This window comes from Xenopus tropicalis, chromosome 5 (assembly GCF_000004195.4).
Source record: "Xenopus tropicalis strain Nigerian chromosome 5, UCB_Xtro_10.0, whole genome shotgun sequence".
NCBI classification, from domain to species: domain Eukaryota; kingdom Metazoa; phylum Chordata; class Amphibia; order Anura; family Pipidae; genus Xenopus; species Xenopus tropicalis.
Window position 1 is genome coordinate 135,234,267 of NC_030681.2, and position 17,167 is coordinate 135,251,433.

The following is a 17,167-nucleotide window of genomic DNA, read 5'->3' on the forward strand; positions in this document are numbered from 1 at the left end:
AAAGTTAGACAGTTTTGCAACATATGTCAAGATTTCAAGGGGCATGTAAACCCAGTACCATCTGACAAGCTTATTTAAACTGAGTTTTTCGAAAAAATCTTCCATGGTGGCCATGCAAGTTGGTGCTCCTGTGCTTCGATGTGTTATAAACATTGTCTAAATTCTCTAAATGCATCTCCACCTGCAGAGAAAAAGAAGATACTGCATTTTGCATGGATTGTAACTCTTGCCTACCTGTTTTGTGGATTTTGTATTGTTGTACTTTAGTGCTTATGGATGTAAAGTGTGCCATAGGACTTTCATAAAACAGAGTATTATAACACGTAATGTACACCCTGTTGTAAAATCAGAGTATATTTGAAGTCAACTTGGAATTCCATTGCTGCCACAAATCACCCCAAAGCCATATCAAAAGCATTTAAACCAAATGGATGCAAAAATCCCCCATAACGCCCTTCAGGGTCTGGGAAAACGCTGTGAACTTTTTGGACTACACAGGCCAGTATAGGTTTCCTATTGTGTCGGCCTAAGTAGCCATAAACCCAGGTGATGAATGACCGATATGCAGTGTGTCTTAATTTTCTGTGGAAGAAAGAAAAATATTACCATTAAAAATGATTTGTTTTGCACTAGTCATCACACCAAAGGGGGGTAAAAACATAATACAATAGCATGTGCCATTTTTTAATACAGAGCTATGGAAACGCAGTCTGGACTGTATTTATAGGGCAGACAGAGGGTTTCTGTGGTTCTTTTTTGGTTGGTTTTGATTAGAACAATTATGGGCATTGTTGGACCCAAAGTGAAAAAAAACATGACAAATCATTTATTTGCAAAAGGAAACCACACGGAAATGCTGAGTTCCCATGTGATAATCTTCAAATTATACCCGTAACCTTTATCTTATTACCATTGACAGTCCATTTTTAAATATTAGAATAAATATAGAATAAATTAGAAATTACCTGTTGTTGCTGCTAATTTCATCTGTGGGGCCTTGCAGGTTCCAAATGGTCAGTAAATATTTAAGATGGGGTTTTTTTTAGACATTTTTGCATACATTTTCTGCTATGGCATCCTGTAGATATTTCTTGTTGACATTTCATGGCTCCATGTAACAATAGGATTCCTCTTTTGTCAGCATTGGCATGCAGTTCCCACAATTACACCATGTAATTGTCCCAACACGATCTTTTGTTCTTGGGCGGTGGCGATATACAGTTGCTGCGTCTCATGCAGGCTCGTTGCCAAAATATGTTGGGTCAATGTGCCATTGGGATTGCTATATATGTACAAAAAGGAGGAAAATGTTTCAAATTATCTGCTATTCACTAAACTACTAAGTGCACACAAAGTGGGTCTTGACAAACCGATGGGGTGTGTGTGAATGTGCTAACTGTGCTGGAGTAGGGACTGGTGGGAATGAAGTATAATATCTGTAAGAGCTGTGGCCATAACACTATATAGCGTAGTGTATGTAGTCTAGTGTAATAATAATGGGTAACTATATCTACTTTATGGGCTGTATATCAGGACGGAATGTCAGAATGTATGCAAAACTAGTGTCGGTAATAGTGAGCATTACTATATGTGAAGCTTTCTGTAAGAACAAGTGGCCTGAATCAGTGCTGAAAATAACTTTTCACAATAAGCATATATATAGATTTAGATAAGTATATACTGACCATGTTTGTTCTTTGTAATTCCGGGTGATTTTCACTCAACCTAATTAGCTTCTTTGGTGCCATAATCTAAAAAATGAAGAGTATATAAAGATATGAATAACAGAAAAATTGCACAGTACTCACTTACTGACAAGATGGTGACACTTTATATCCAAGTCTAGAAAAGGTGCATCTGCTACACATTCCTAGGTCTGTAATACGGAGGCCATTAGAACGTGCCAGTGCTTCAAAACTGGGGCACCCTGTACCAGGTGGTCAATAGTGGCAAATCTGTGGGCAGGGGCCATGCAGAAGGCCAGGTAGGATGAGTTTTTGGGGGCAAAGCCTCTACAAAGTTTGGTATATCCCTTTAAAAACACTAGGATGCTTGTTGGAATGGTTTTAAATATGGGCGCCAAGCTGGTGCTGATGGTTGTAACCCACTTGCTTGTCGGTCGGAATAGGCTTAGGACAGGTCCTTCTGAAATGAATCTATAGGGGTTTGCTTATCATGAGATGAGATGGAACCCTGCAACACAGCTAAGGTTTCACCTGTTTGGCCAAAGGGATTTTTTCTAGAGCATTCCTTCCTTTACTCTTCATTCCCAGTTCTTATTCACAGAAATTGTAGGATAAAGCCCTAAAAATAACAATTCGGAGGATGCTCTGAACATGAAATAGTTGGCACAAAAGTGATTTCCTGGAAATGCATTGTAGGTCCCCTTGATTTTAACGTTATCCAATTAAAATTTTCTGATCAGTCGTTAACGATGGGGACGATAATTTGGAGCCCACACACGGTCTGAAAATCATTTGAAACAATGTTTCATACGATTATAATGGTGCGCGTATAGCTATTTTAAATATTAGTACCCAATGCTTCCTCTATTATTGTTCTCTTTACAGATTCCTGGGATAAGTACCCAATATTTGGGTTTATTTGCTGCTAATGTTGGCCAGTTCTGAAGCTTCTCCCTGACTACCAGCCCCTGTGCTTTAGTGATAGATCCCCCATGTATATAACCCTAGGACTCAGCTTTATCTTTCTACTGCAGGCAAGGAACTCACATCCCATATATATATCCACATTCCTTCTTCTTGCATCAGTACCGATACATCCCTGGGGCACTGCTATACACGGCGATACACTACTCAGTGTGTATCCCAGCCCTAACTGGGTCACGTATCCATCCCACAGTCTCACATGCTCAGTCTCTTACTCCCACTATCTAAATGAGGGAGTTTAATGTAGATTATTATACAGTAATATGGGAGGGATCATCCATCAGTTTGTTCACACAGGTCCCCCTGTTACAGGCTGAGTTAGCTTGCTTAGTTTGTGATGTTTGATTGGTTCAGAGTACCCAAGAAATGAGCTTGCACAGGTTTGGGAGAATCTCATTTAGGATTTTGAAAGTGCCTAAACACAATCTCCCGTTGGCAATTTAGACCAAAGGCCCAAGGGATCCAAACTTCATGAAAGGACTGAAGCACTTCAGGGATCTTCTGTTGAACTTCACCACCTAAACGAAGCTAAGTATGAAGTGTAATAAGTGTTTTAATCACTGTAGTACTGTAGCATTGTGTGTATTATTTAGGAATGTTTGTCTGTAGCCATTTTGTTTCGTAAAGTAGAACTTGTGTTATAAATCATAGTGTGTGGGTGTTTATTTCCTTGACATATAACTGCAGTTTCTGAACTCAATAATGCCATTGCACTACATCGTTTAGTAGTCCAAAGTTTATAGTCACATGACTTTAAACGAACATACACGTGGCGTTTATTTATGCATTCCCATGTAGTGGCTTTCTGTGTACTCATACGTAAATATTGCCCTTTTACATCTTTTCCCTTGAGCCGCCATTTAGTGATGGGCAGTGTGCTCCCTCAGAGATCAGCTGACAGGAAATAATGCAGCTCTAACTGTAACAGGAAGTAGTGTGGGAGCAAAAGGCAGAATCCTTGGTCTGTTTTTTGTGTGCAGCCCTTAGTACTTAAAATGGCAATTTTCTATTTAGGATTACCCAATGCCACATACTACAAAATAAGTATATTTGTATTAAAATGGTTTATTTAGATGAAGCAGGGTGTTACATATGAGTTTATTTATGCAACCTATTTCTCTAGGGGTATAGTTTTCCTTTAAAGAGCCCATTTGTCCCTATTCTGGCTGTAGTGGCAAAGTGCAGACCTGCAGAATGCAAGTGAACAGAATATGCAACAACTCACCCTCATTGGCGGTTTAGTGTGGTACATGGCTACAGGTAACATAGGAAGGAATGGCTCCTCATTCCTGCTCAGTGGAGCGCATATATACTGTAAATGCCTGTGTGTAAAATAGGGGGCCTTACCATCGATGGTAACATGGCTCTATCCTACATCTCCTGGCAGGGCACTTGGCACTTCTAGTTCACAAGAAGCCCGCAGCAGAGTGCCACAGGTACTAGCAATGCCACACACCACACCAGCCAATCACTGCTCTGTACACATATTCCATGCTGCACACTGGCTGGATGTTTCTTGCTTTGGAATCACTATTGTTAGGGTTCCTGACCGCTCACTGTAAGTGTAGGACCAGTGGGAGCTCTTGTGCACAGAAACAAGAAGGACACAACCACCAAGGCAGTTCAAACTTGTTCAATTTATTTTTACGTGCTTATAGCTTTTATACCTTTTGTGTATGTGTACATACAAAGGAATGTATTACAAAAAATAGAAAGAGACCACCTTAGCTTCAAGGATGACCACTGCAAAAATGTAAGGAGTATAGGATGCATCAGAGAAGACATAGGATAAAGCTGTTTTTCATAACATGTATTTTGTAAGGTGCAAGCCTTGCAAAGGTACTACTTGAGAAAAACAACTATTATGGAATGTCAAGCCTTGCAGTCAGCAGTTACAAAATGGAAATACATTTCAAAATGGAGTATAATATGCTAAGCTTCAGAGTATAAGAGTATATGATATTATGTCAAACCTCACAACTATTACCTCCATTTAGCAAAGGATATTTATTCAATTTCCCACTCATTCTCTGAACAGAACAAGTCAGCCAAAGCTCAAGAGAAATAAAGTTCAAACTGTCTGTGTCAAAAACTGAACGTATTTTTCACGAGCCTCACAGTGGTCAGCAGGGCGGTCAAACGAGGTCCACTCTGAGTCTCCCACAAACAGTCTCATGACTTTCACATAATTCTATAGGAGACAAAAATATTACAGTAAGTGCTCCCTCTGCTTCAGTAAGAAATGTAACAAATGGGCTACATTAGCAATCCTTATAGTAGCTGAAATTGGTGTATAGAAACAAGAGGCCCATTTAGTCTCCTATATATCCATATACACAAAGCTACTAAAAACTGCCCTCCCCTATAAACAAAACAGGGATTGTGTGTCCATATATTATAATATATTCAAGCTGCCCAACTACGTCAAATTCATCCCCGGTCTGGCCAGTGCTACACTCACTTTATCTGATTCATTAAGAATTCTATTGCTTCATTATACACCAAGGCCAAAGTCAGCTCTTTATCTGGCCCATAGAATACATTAGGGAAAGGGCAGACATATACAAGACAGATATACCCACATTTTCATCCACGGTGAAGCGATGGTAAATCCCAGCCGGCAGAACTATCATTTCCCCTTTTTGCATGAAGATCCGGATCCACCTGTCGTCCTTGTCTCGAACATCAAAGTACCCGCTGCCCTCAAGGATGTAACGAATTTCATCATCGAGGTGTAAGTGTTCCTCGTAGAAGCTTTTCAGCTGGAGGGAGAGCCTTTGTGGGTTATACGGAATGGTTTCATTTGTGCATACAGTCTCTGGCTATAAATAAGCCAGTTACATGGCTTCTGCACGTGGATAGTGACACGGAAAAAGGACAGACCCGGATGGTGCCACAAACAGTATTGGGGGCTTAGAACTTACCATCAGCTGATGCTCCGTGCAACCCCTGAATGAATCCCCTATAGGCTGAACATCACAGCTCATTAGTGGGAACCATCAGTGCATTCAGCGATATCGTAACTAATAAACTCTCAGTGCCAGTTATTATTGCTATTAACCATGGAGCCCATTATCTGGCTCTCTCTGATCGGGGCACACAGGACAAACAGTACTTGGAACTGTCTGATTTTATCATGGGAAACCTGTGCCGTTAGTGTCAGTGCCATGAAATGTGTTTCATTGCTGTATCTGTGCTGAACGACAGGGTCTGTATGTGCAATGCAGAGGCTCCATGTAGGGGGGAGTTACAGTCGCACATGCCTCTAGTCAAGTGAGAATCCTTTCAACTGAGTGCACAGAGATTTTCATATAATATATATTAACAATTAGCACCACAAAGGTTCCTTTAGGATAATAGGTAACAACACCCAGAGTGCTATTTACTGGGTTTCTCCTTCTTCTAGGGCTCCCCCAATTTGTGACTGGCTGGACAGGATATTTTGGATGCTTTGTGGGGACAAGGTAATTTATGTAATTGGGCATATGCTATGTATTACCTTTTCCTCCTTACTGGGCTTCGTATCCTTGTGCATGGTTACGATATCCATCCGGGTGTAGTTTTTTTCCTGGCGGATCTTGGCAAGCTCAGGATCAGACTTGTATCTGTCAGCATCCAACTATAAGCGAATGGGAAAAGCAAAGATCAGAACTGATGGAAGCAGAAAATCAATAACTGTACATGGGGGATGTATAGGGAAAGGTACAGGGATACACATGGTAATCACTTCCTTGGAATTGGTTGGTGAGCAGCCAAAGGGCATATGGAGAGGTACGTGTGACAGTACGGCTGGCTGCCCACACAACTAAGCGAATGTGTATGGCTACGAGGATGCGCATGGGGGCCCCAAACCAAAGCTCTAACAAATCAGTGTTTCCCTGCCATTCACTCCATGCATCAGTCACTACTTGTCCTTTCATGGGATTCACATGTATCAGAGCCGAACATGCTAACATCAGCAGAGCCTAGCGGATCACTCATTCCCTCAGTGATCCATTCTCTGACCAACTGCCCATACTGGGCGGATCTGATGATATAGGGGTATCTGTATTGGGACATCTCTACAACCCGCAAGCCTTGGAAAAGCCTGGTGAATCCTGCTGGGTAAGGACCACACTGGGCCCTCTACAAACTGGCCTGGCCTGCTGCCCTCCCTGCGCCACTTCCATTGCTGCCATGTTTCCAATCACTAACAGTGTAAAGGGGATGTGCCACAAGAAATGGCAGTCAAAAAGCAACATAACCCTAATTTCTTCTACACAAAATAGGGTCTGGTGCGGGTCAATGCTGCATTGGAAATTAGTCAGGCCTGAAAGAAAATGGCAGGGTCACTTGTGTGACATTGGATTGTCACCCCCCCCCCCCCCCCCCCCCCCAAGTATACACAGAGCAGAGGAGGTACCATCACCAGTGTCCCAATCCGGATTGGAACTAGCTTGACAGGATCCGCATGGAAGACCCCCACAATATGGTACTGAGCCCTAATTTAGACTGCAACCCTCCCATATGTTGGGCATTCTGTGGGTACCTGACCTGCTGCAGAATTCCAATACAAAACCCACTCATGAAATCTCAGGTTGTTCCATCAAGCCACATCCAACAGTGGCACAGGAGCTACTTAGTAGCAGCTACTTGTCACGGCTACTAAACGCCAGAAAATACCCTGCCATAGACAATACTGAGAACTGTGTCTGCTAAAACACATGTAGATACAATTATCAGTAAACTATCAGCATTGTCTATTTTAGTAGTCAAGACAAGTAGCTGCTACTAGTAGCTCTGTGTGTCTTCACCCCAAAGGAAAGCCAAGCTGGTGGGTTCATGTGCACTGTAGGACACGACTCTGACTGCCAGACAAGCGAGCGCAGCTTTTCTTACAGTAACTGTCTCATAGTATAATGTGCACACTGTCCCTTTAAAGAACACAATCCCCCCCCAAGCACCAAGCTTATAGTTGCTGTGCACGCGTGACGGGGCGAAAGGTCCTGCCGAGTGCTGTTTTGTTGCTGTCACGGTGCAAGCAGGAGACAAATGGCTTGCAATTAAAATAAAATGTTTCTTGCCGAAATACAGCAATTTAACAAGAATTAATATTTATCCCACTGTTCCCCTGTTCTGTCTCACCCTCTGGCGCAACACATTACTTGTAGGCTCAGATGGACACTTTCACAGAAACAGGAGCCAAGATTAGCCCCCCCCCCCCCCTCAAAAAATATATTTCCTGGCTGAATGTCCCAACTGGCCTTAGTGCTGCAACTAAATTCTATTTGCAAAACCTGCGCAGGGACCGTCTCACAGCACCAAAGTCCCAGGTACCGTGGCGGCACAACTAATGAGGCAGCAAAGAGAAACTCATTTATTAGATTTCGACTTTTCCAGTCAATTACTCGCCATCAGGAAGCTAAATGGGGAAGGTCATCGCATTAATGTACAGTGCATGTATAATATATGGAAATGGTAGCCACACCACTAGCCCGTATTACTGCTTATGATTTTTAAGTTTATTGGTAATTAGAGGGTTAATTCCTAAGAAAAAAAGATGTTGGCAGTGGTTATCACCTTAGTGACAGGACTGCTTTATCAGGTCAGTGGTATGGAGGGAAGTCCCCACCTATTTTTATGATAACCCTATTATATATTGGGGGGTGAAGGCCTTCAAATTCCCACTAGACACCTGGATAAACAGGGTTGGACGGGACTACTGGGAGGAAATCCCGGTGAGCTGTGGCTCTAGTGGGCTGTATCACACTGGTATGCTGCACAGTGGGGCTGCTGTAAGATGCCATAGACAGTTGCTATTTAGTGGTCTTGGGGGGGGGGTTTGGGCCTCTGTGTACTTGGAATGCCAGGGCCTATTTTGACTCCCAGTCCAGACATGGTGGGGGGGGGGGAAATATGTTTCAGAAAGGGGGGTCATGACAGGGGGTGGGGAGCCCTTGCAGTGAGATTTCCCCACACAGAGTATCCCAAAATCCAAATACAATAAGCAGTGGTTTAATACAAAATAAAGAATACCAAATATAAATGGGGATAATATAAATAATTATAATGTATTTCCAAGTCCCTTAAAAGCCTCTACTAAGGTACAGTACAGGGCTGTGACAGAAAAGGGGTAATAAAAGGGGTGAGGGAATGTGTTGTTGTTGGGGCACTGGGGGTCCATGCACATTTAGTGGGTAGGCGTTACTTGGAGTGGCATATAATTATATTAAAGGCAGATTCTGGACATATTTATATGTGAATAATATAGCTCCACTGCCATTTTATGAGATTTTCTATTAAACTAAATGTATCTGCATTAGGGCTGCCACCTGTTTGATTTTGACCTGAACACTTCGATTTTTCTAAGGGCTGTGTATGTCTTGTCTGTTTGAGTTTCAGCTTTGTAAAATCCCAAACATTAATCTTGGTCATAATGAAGCAATTCTAAATTAGCATTCTAAATTAGAAAATTAATCTCACCCCAAGGATATTTCCACACAGGACTCTACACATTAGATCCAATCTAGCTGATATTGCTCTTTTCACAGCCAATTAGGGGTTACACCCTATTTCAAATGCCTCCATTGCTACACAATGGCTTTGTTTATATAAACTGTAGTAGTGCAGGGCTAAAGTACATTATATTTTAACCCTTTTACTGCCAGCTGTTTTGGTCAAAGCCGAACTTGTATTGTCAGACAGTTTTAGAACATTTTGCACTGTTTCACTTTAGGGGCCTTTCCTCAGGGGGGACTTTCAGTTTACCCAGGAAAATTGTTTTTTTCAGGACAACCTAAGCTTTCAAAATATGGTAGAATTTTTGTATTTTAGATACAGGCTTCTAAATGTCTATAAAATTAAAAAAAAAAATAAATAAATCACATTTTCCATAATATAAACAAATTTACTAACAAAAATTATTTTATGCACGAAAATAAAACTGATTTGGAAAGTCCCATGTCCCCTGAACGTGCCAATACCAAATATATATAGTTTTATGGAGTTTTCTCACTTGTATAGGTCAACAACTCCCAGCAGTACACTACCAAATCCCAAAGCACTGCTCCAGAAAGCTGCATACTTTAGATTTCAAGGTCAAAAATTCCACTAACAGAAGGTTTATCCCAAAAAAATATACATTTTTGGAAGGAACAGATTCTTGGGAATTCAGAATAGGTAGAACTGTCCGTCTACTCCAAACTATCAAGTCGCAATGCTTTCCTAAAGTTATTGGTTATCAGAATTTGTGAATTTTTTGTAAAATCGCTTCAAAGCTTCCAGTCTATAGTATCTCCTACAGGTTATAAAGTAAAGTCCACTGAACAGTTTGATGCCCAATATGTATAGCTTTAGCTAAGTATGTGGCATGTAGGGACCCCAATGGGAACATACCCCCATATGATCTGTCATTTCTGTCATTCAGCTCCTGCAAAATCAACACATTTACATCATTATATGTGGGATAAAGCTAGTAAAAAGCACGCTCACCTCAAAAAGCCATATATTTTTGGAAAGTAAACCTTCACCCGAATCTAAAATGTGTACCCATGTCTTTCTACTCCAAAGTACCAAGCCGCAAGCTTTCCTAAATTTGGCAATTTTGATGACATTTCCAAAAATCCCCTCAAAGCTTCCATTTTGCAGCATCTTATTTCCTACAGGTCATTAGGTAGCTATATAAAACACCCTAAATATGAACCCCAAGGTCTACTGAACAGTTTGATGCCCACTGTACATAGGTTTATAAAAGCACATATAATACAAATATACCTTGTGCGCACTAATTTCATGGCTTACCTTTACCTAATTCATAAACACCTGGCAGCTTTGCGTGGGGTAGAAGCTTCAGAAATGTAGGGTGACCCCTGAAAACCATATATTTTTAAAGTTTCTGACAAATCCAACATGGCTAGAGTCCTTTCTACACCAAAGCTTTCCAAAAGTTAGTGTTTTTTATGACTTTTCTGAAAAACGCCTAAAAATGTTGCAATTTGCCACATTTATCTTACAACATTTCGTACATACAATGACACATCACCCTAAATATGAATGCCAGAGCACTACTGAACAGTTTGATGCCCAATATGCAAAGATATGTGTTGTACAGAGGCACCCAAATGAAAATAGTGCATATAATTTTTTTCTCAGCTGCCAACAGTTTCTGCAAAATAAGCCCAATGACCGTGTATTATGTGCCGTAACCCCCCTAACTATACAAAATCCTAGAAAACCATATATTTTTTTAAAATACACATTCTGACAAATCCAACATGGGTAAATAGTCCTTTCTACACCAAAGTACCAATCTGCAAAACTTTCCTAAAGTTAGTAGTATTTATGACATTTCAGAAAATCGCCTAATCTACCTCCAAGACAGGCAAACTGCTACATTTTTAGGCGATTTTCTGAAATATCATAAAAACCACTAACTTTAGGAAAGCTTTGCTGATTGGTACTTTGGAGGTAGATGGACGAACCTATCACATGGAGGGTCCTTGTGCAGAGTTCATCAGGCAGCAGAAAGCGAGTGGGGGCAGCAATGGATGGGGGGAAGGAGCAGGAGAAGCAGCCAATGTGATAGAACCTGCTGCTTAGAGGTCGGTCCTGCGATGATCACATTGCAGGACTGACATGACAGCCCCCCTGGCTCGTTGGCCAGGGAGGTGTCCTCACTCTGAACTCTCTGCACATGCCGCCTCTGCAGACAGTAACCTTAATCTGCCAAACTACGAATATCTCTGCAAGCACGTATGCCATAAGTGGTTGGCAGCAGAAAGGTTAATTACTTTAAAACAATTTCATTTTTTTGTGATACTGTTCCTTTATTAAACCCCAAGCATTGCTGAAGTTATTGTGGATATGGGCCCTGGGGGATGAACCATGGGCAGCTGTAGAACAGAAACATCTAACACTATAAACCAGGGGTGCCCAACTACAATTCCCAGCATTCCCCCTTGCCCAGGCATGCAGCAGCAGGGATATAACGCTAATATAAATAGGCGAGGGGAGAATAGATAGCGTGTAGCCCAGCCTGCAATCCCCACATGGAGGGATTAGACCAGGGGGCTCAAACTCAATTTACCTGGGGGCCGCAGGAGGCAAAGTCAGGATGAGGCTGGGCCGCATAAGGGATTTCACAAAAAATTGGCTTTCAAGGGATAATGCAAGGCACGGCGGGCGGGAGCTGCTGATTGCGGAAATGACGTTATGCCATCATAACAGTTATTATGGGAAGACGTTCTGTGTGCACAATTAGCTCCTTAGCAGCTAATTGTGCACACAGAACGTCTTCCCATAATAACTGTTATGATGGCATAACGTCATTTCCGCAATCAGCAGCTCCCGCCCGTCGTGCCTTGCATTATCCCTTGAATCGCAATAAAAATCGTGATCCATTCATTGCTTTTGAGAAGGTGTTGGTGCAGGCCACAAAATACTGTACCGAGGGCCGCAAATGGCCCGCGGGCCGCGAGTTTGAGACCCCTGGATTAGACCAAACTTTTCCCCAGTCACGTGTTACTTTCTGTCCCCTCACGGAACTACAACCCCCATACCCCATTGCGGGCAGTGCAGGGAATGCCGGGAGTCAGACAGTGACAGGAGGAGAAAGTGAGTGCAGGTTCTTCCGGGATAGCGAGTAAGGACATGACTTACTGAGAATGAGTGCACCCCGAATGCCTTCAGCTGCTCTAAGCTTACAGGCTGCTCCGGCTGCAGGTGGTGCGGCTTCTTCCGATCCTCCGCGGAATCGTCCATGTACCAGGCCTGCACCATGGTGACCCAATCCCCTCTGCCACTTACACAACTGGGTCAATCCAGCAGCCCCTCCTGTCTTATTAGCACTGGGGATACGCCCCTACGCCTTACCACGCCCATCTTGGCTCCCAATACAGGGGTGGGGTGGGGGCAATAAACCAGTTGATTTAGGTTTCATCACAAAAGAACCTTCTGGCGTCAGTTTTTTATATTACTTTGCACACAGCCCAAGGGTATTTCCACATAAGACTCTACACATTAGGGAGTCTGCAATGTTCCCCATGCTCTAAAGCCAATCTAGCTGATATTGCTCTTTTCACAGCCAATTAGGGGTTACACCTTATTTCAAATGCCTCCATTGTTACACAATGGCTTTGTTTATATAAACTGTAGTCTAAAGTACATTATATTTTAACCCTTTTACTGCCAGCTGTTTTGGTCAAAGCCGAACTTGTATTGCCACTGTTTCACTTTAGGGGCCTTTCCTCGGGGGGACTTTCAGTTTACCCAGGAAAACAATATATCGTTTTTTTCAGGACAACCTAAGCTTTTGGACAACCTAAGCTTTTGGGGGTGTTTGTGTAATTCTAATTCTGTAACAAGATATAGGCTTCTAAATGTCTAAAAAAAGAAAAAAAAAAATCAAATTTTTCCATAATATAAACACATATACTAGAAACAAAAATTATTTTATGCACAAAAATACAACTGATTTTTAAAGTCCCATGTCTCCTGAACGTGCCAATACCAAATATATATAGTTATATGGAGATTTCTCACTTGTATAGGTCAAAAACTCCCAGCAGTACACTACCAAATTTCCAAAGCACTGCTCCAGAAAGCTGCATACAGATTTCAAGGTCAAAAATTCCACTAACAGAAGGTTTATCCCAGAAAATTATACTTTATATTTTTGGAAAGAACAGATTCTGGGGAATCCAGAATAGGCACAATTGTCTACTCCAATCTACCAAGGCTCAATGCTTTCCTAAAGTTACTGGTTTTTATCAAAATTTGTGATTTTTTTTAAAAAATTGCTTCAAAGTTTCCAGTCTATAGTATCTGATCTCCTACAGGTCATAATGTAACCAAATAAAACACCCTAAATATGAACGCCAGGGGCCCACTGAACAGTTTGATGCCCAATATGTATAGGTTTCCCTATGTATGTGGCATGTACGGGCCCCAATGGGAACATACCCCATGCAATCTATCATTTCAGCAGATTTACATCATTATATGTGGGATAAAGTTACAAAAAAGTACACTCACACCAGAAAGCCATATATTTTTGGAAAGTAAACCTTCCCCCCAATCTAAAATGGGTACCCACTTCTTTCTACTCCAAAGTACCAAGCCGCAAAGCTTTCCTAAATTTAGCAATTTTAATGACATTTCCAAAAAAACACTCAAAGCTTCCATTTTGCAGAATGTTATTTCCTACAGGTCATTAGGTAGCTATATAAAACTTCCTAAATATGAACCCTGAGGTCTACTGAACAGTTTGATGCCCACTGTACATAGGTTTATCAAAGCACATGGCACTTACAGACCCCAAAATATACCTTGTGCGCACTAATTTCATGGCTTACCTTTACCTAATTCATAAACACATGGCAGCTTTGTGTGGGGTAGAAGCTGCAGAAATGTTGGGTGACCCCTGAAAACCATATAGTTTTTGAAAGTACACATTCTGACAAATCCAACATGGGTAAATAGTCCTTTCTACACCAAAGTACCAATCTGCAAAGCTTTCCTAAAGTTAGTGGTTTTTATGACTTTTCAGAAAATACCTAGGGTACATTGCATAGTGCCAGGAGGCGCCTGTACTACTTGTTATTGGCCCTAATGGGAACATTCCAACCTGAAAAGGCTCAATTGTGCATTTTCCCACTGATTCCAAGAAAAGTGAGGATCAAGGTCTCTCAAATATTTCAGCCAAAAGTGGCATTATAACCAGCATTGTTCTTATAAATAGCTTGCCATTATAAAGAAAGACATGTAATACCCCAATATCTGCCTCTTCTGAGCAAGCTGATCTGCACCAGTAGCTGCCAACCTCTATTCAATGAAATGGAAATTCAATTATTTTGTGAATCCTTCAAATCTCTATTTGTCTCCAGTATTTTGTTATCAAACTGGGTATGTAACATATCCAGGCAACAATCTCATCCTGACACTAAGCCCATATTATAGTATTTAAATGAAAATGAGATCATTTACAAGATCAGTGACATAGTGCCCTCTAGTGGCTCAGAATGTACTGAAGTTATCAAGCTAAATACTACAGAAACATTTTTAAGTACAATCTGTTGCCCCGTGTTATTATGGAATACATATAAAGAACCCAGGATTCAAGCTCAGTAAGAGCTACAGTGGAGGAAATAATTATTTGACCCCTCACTGATTTTGTAAGTTTGTCCAATGACAAAGAAATGAAAAGTCTCAGAACAGTATCATTTCAATGGTAGGTTTATTTTAACAGTGGCAGATAGCACATCAAAAGGAAAATCGAAAAAATAACTTTAAATAAAAGATAGCAACTGATTTGCATTTCATTGAGTGAAATAAGTTTTTGAACCCTCTAACAAAAAAAGACTTAATACTTAGTGGAAAAACCCTTGTTTGCAAGCACAGAGGTCAAACGTTTCTTGTAATTGATGACCAAGTTTGCGCACATTTTAGGAGGAATGTTGGTCCCACTCCTCTTTGCAGATCATCTCTAAATCCCTAAGGTTTCGAGGCTGTCTCTGTGCAACTCTGAGCTTGAGCTCCCTCCATAGGTTTTCTATTGGATTAAGGTCCGGAGACTGACTAGGCCACTCCATGACCTTAATGTGCTTCTTCTTGAGCCACTCCTTTGTTGCCTTTGCTGTATGTTTTGGGTCATTGTCGTGCTGGAACACCCATCCACGACCCATTTTCAGTTTCCTGGCAGAGGGAAGGAGGTTGTCGTTCAGGATTTCACGATACATGGCTCCGTCCATTTTCCCGTTAATGCGAATAAGTTGTCCTGTGCCCTTAGCAGAAAAACACCCCCAAAGCAAAATGTTTCCACCCCCATGCTTGACGGTGGGGACGGTGTTTTGGGGGTCATAGGCAGCATTTTTCTTCCTCCAAACACAGCGAGTTGAGTTAATGCCAAAGAGCTCTATTTTGGTCTCATCAGACCACAGCACCTTCTCCCAGTCACTCACAGAATCATTCAGGTGTTCATTGGCAAACTTCAGACGGGCCTGCACATGTGCCTTCTTGAGCAGGGGGACCTTGCGAGCCCTGCAGGATTTTAATCCATTGCGGTGTAATGTGTTTCCAATGGTTTTCTTGGTGACTGTGGTCCCTGCTAATTTGAGGTCATTAACTAACTCCTCCCGTGTAGTTCTAGGATGCTTTTTCACCTTTCTCAGAATCATTGACACCCCACGAGGTGAGATCTTGCGTGGAGCCCCAGAGCGAGGTCGATTGATGGTCATTTTGTGCTCCTTCCATTTTCGAACAATCGCACCAACAGTTGTCACCTTCTCTCCCAGCTTCTTGCTAATGGTTTTGTAGCCCATTCCAGCCTTGTGCAGGTCTACAATTTTGTCTCTGACATCCTTGGACAGCTCTTTGGTCTTTCCCATGTTGGAGAGTTTGGAGTCTGCTTGATTGATTGATTCTGTGGACAGGTGTCTTTTATACAGGTGACTAGTTAAGACAGGTGTCCTTAATGAGGTTGACTAATTGAGTAGAAGTGTCTAACCACTCTGTGGGAGCCAGAACTCTTAATGGTTGGTAGGGGTTCAAAAACTTATTTCACTCAATGAAATGCAAATCAGTTGCTATCTTTTATTTAAAGTTATTTTTTCGATTTTCCTTTTGATGTGCTATCTGCCACTGTTAAAGGAACAGTAACACTAAAAAATAAAAATGTTTTAAAATAATTAAAATATAATGTACTGTTGCCCTGCACTGGTAAAAGTTGTGTGTTTGCTTCAGAAAGACTACTGTAGTTAATAGAAATAGCTGTTGTGTAGCCATGGGGGCAGCCATTTAAATTGAAAAAAGGAGAAAAGGCACAGGTTACATAAGAAGATAACAGATAACTGTGTAGAATACAATGGGAATCTATGCTACTTATCTGTTATCTGCTTAGGAACCTGTGCCTTTTCTCCTTTTTTCAATTTAAATGGCTGCCCCCATGGCTACACAGCAGGGTATTTATATAAACTGTAGTAGGGTTTATGAAGCAAACACACAATTTTTACCAGTGCAGGGCAATAGTACATAATATATTAATTATTTTTATACACTTTCATTTTTTGGTGTTACTGTTCCTTAAAAATAAACCTACCATTGAAATGATACTGTTCTGAGACTTTTCATTTCTTTGTCATTGGACAAACTTACAAAATCAGTGAGGGGTCAAATAATTATTTCCCCCACTGTATACTGCCTGGTAGATTTTTCATGATGGTGTCAGATTGACAGAAAGCAGCTTGGTTGCATGATGAATGGTAGAAATAATATAAATTCAAGCCATCTACTTAATGGTAGTTTGTTGGGGGTATCCTTACTGGAGAAGGATTTGGTTTTTTTTGTAGATAACAATTTTTTTTTTTCGGTGGATACTAAAGCAAATTAAGAGCTGTATTGTATAAAAAAGGGATTAAAACATAATTTTGCCCCTTTATAGGTCCCTGGTAAGGCCTCACCTTGACTATGCAGTGCAGTTTTGGGCTCCAGTCTTAAGAAGCATATTAATGAGCTGGAGAGAGTGC

At 41.3% G+C, this 17,167-nt stretch overlaps 1 protein-coding gene across 1 annotated transcript; it reads right to left on the minus strand.

Moving 5' to 3' along the window:
* Positions 1 to 4,287: 4,287 nt before the first annotated feature.
* On the minus strand, positions 4,288 to 12,793 carry LOC100494108 (1,2-dihydroxy-3-keto-5-methylthiopentene dioxygenase). The gene is made up of 4 exons (XM_031902877.1): positions 12,306 to 12,793; positions 6,169 to 6,288; positions 5,252 to 5,431; positions 4,288 to 4,860 (listed from the first exon to the last, which is right to left on the minus strand). The coding sequence occupies exons 1-4, from the start codon at positions 12,423 to 12,425 to the stop codon at positions 4,741 to 4,743; spliced, it is 540 nt and encodes a 179-aa protein (XP_031758737.1). The 5' UTR covers positions 12,426 to 12,793; the 3' UTR covers positions 4,288 to 4,740.
* Between the last annotated feature and the right edge of the window lie 4,374 nt (positions 12,794 to 17,167).

Bases quoted from the DNA above. Each gene is read 5' to 3' on its own strand.
- LOC100494108 (XM_031902877.1), bottom strand. From the start codon at position 12,425: ATGGTGCAGGCCTGGTACATGGACGATTCCGCGGAGGATCGGAAGAAG. The intron at 6,289-12,305 runs GTAAGTCATGTC...ATTCGCTTATAG, and splicing joins TCGGGGTGCACTCATTCTCA to TTGGATGCTGACAGATACAA. The intron at 4,861-5,251 runs GTGGGTATATCT...TGTCTCCTATAG, and splicing joins GCTTCACCGTGGATGAAAAT to AATTATGTGAAAGTCATGAG.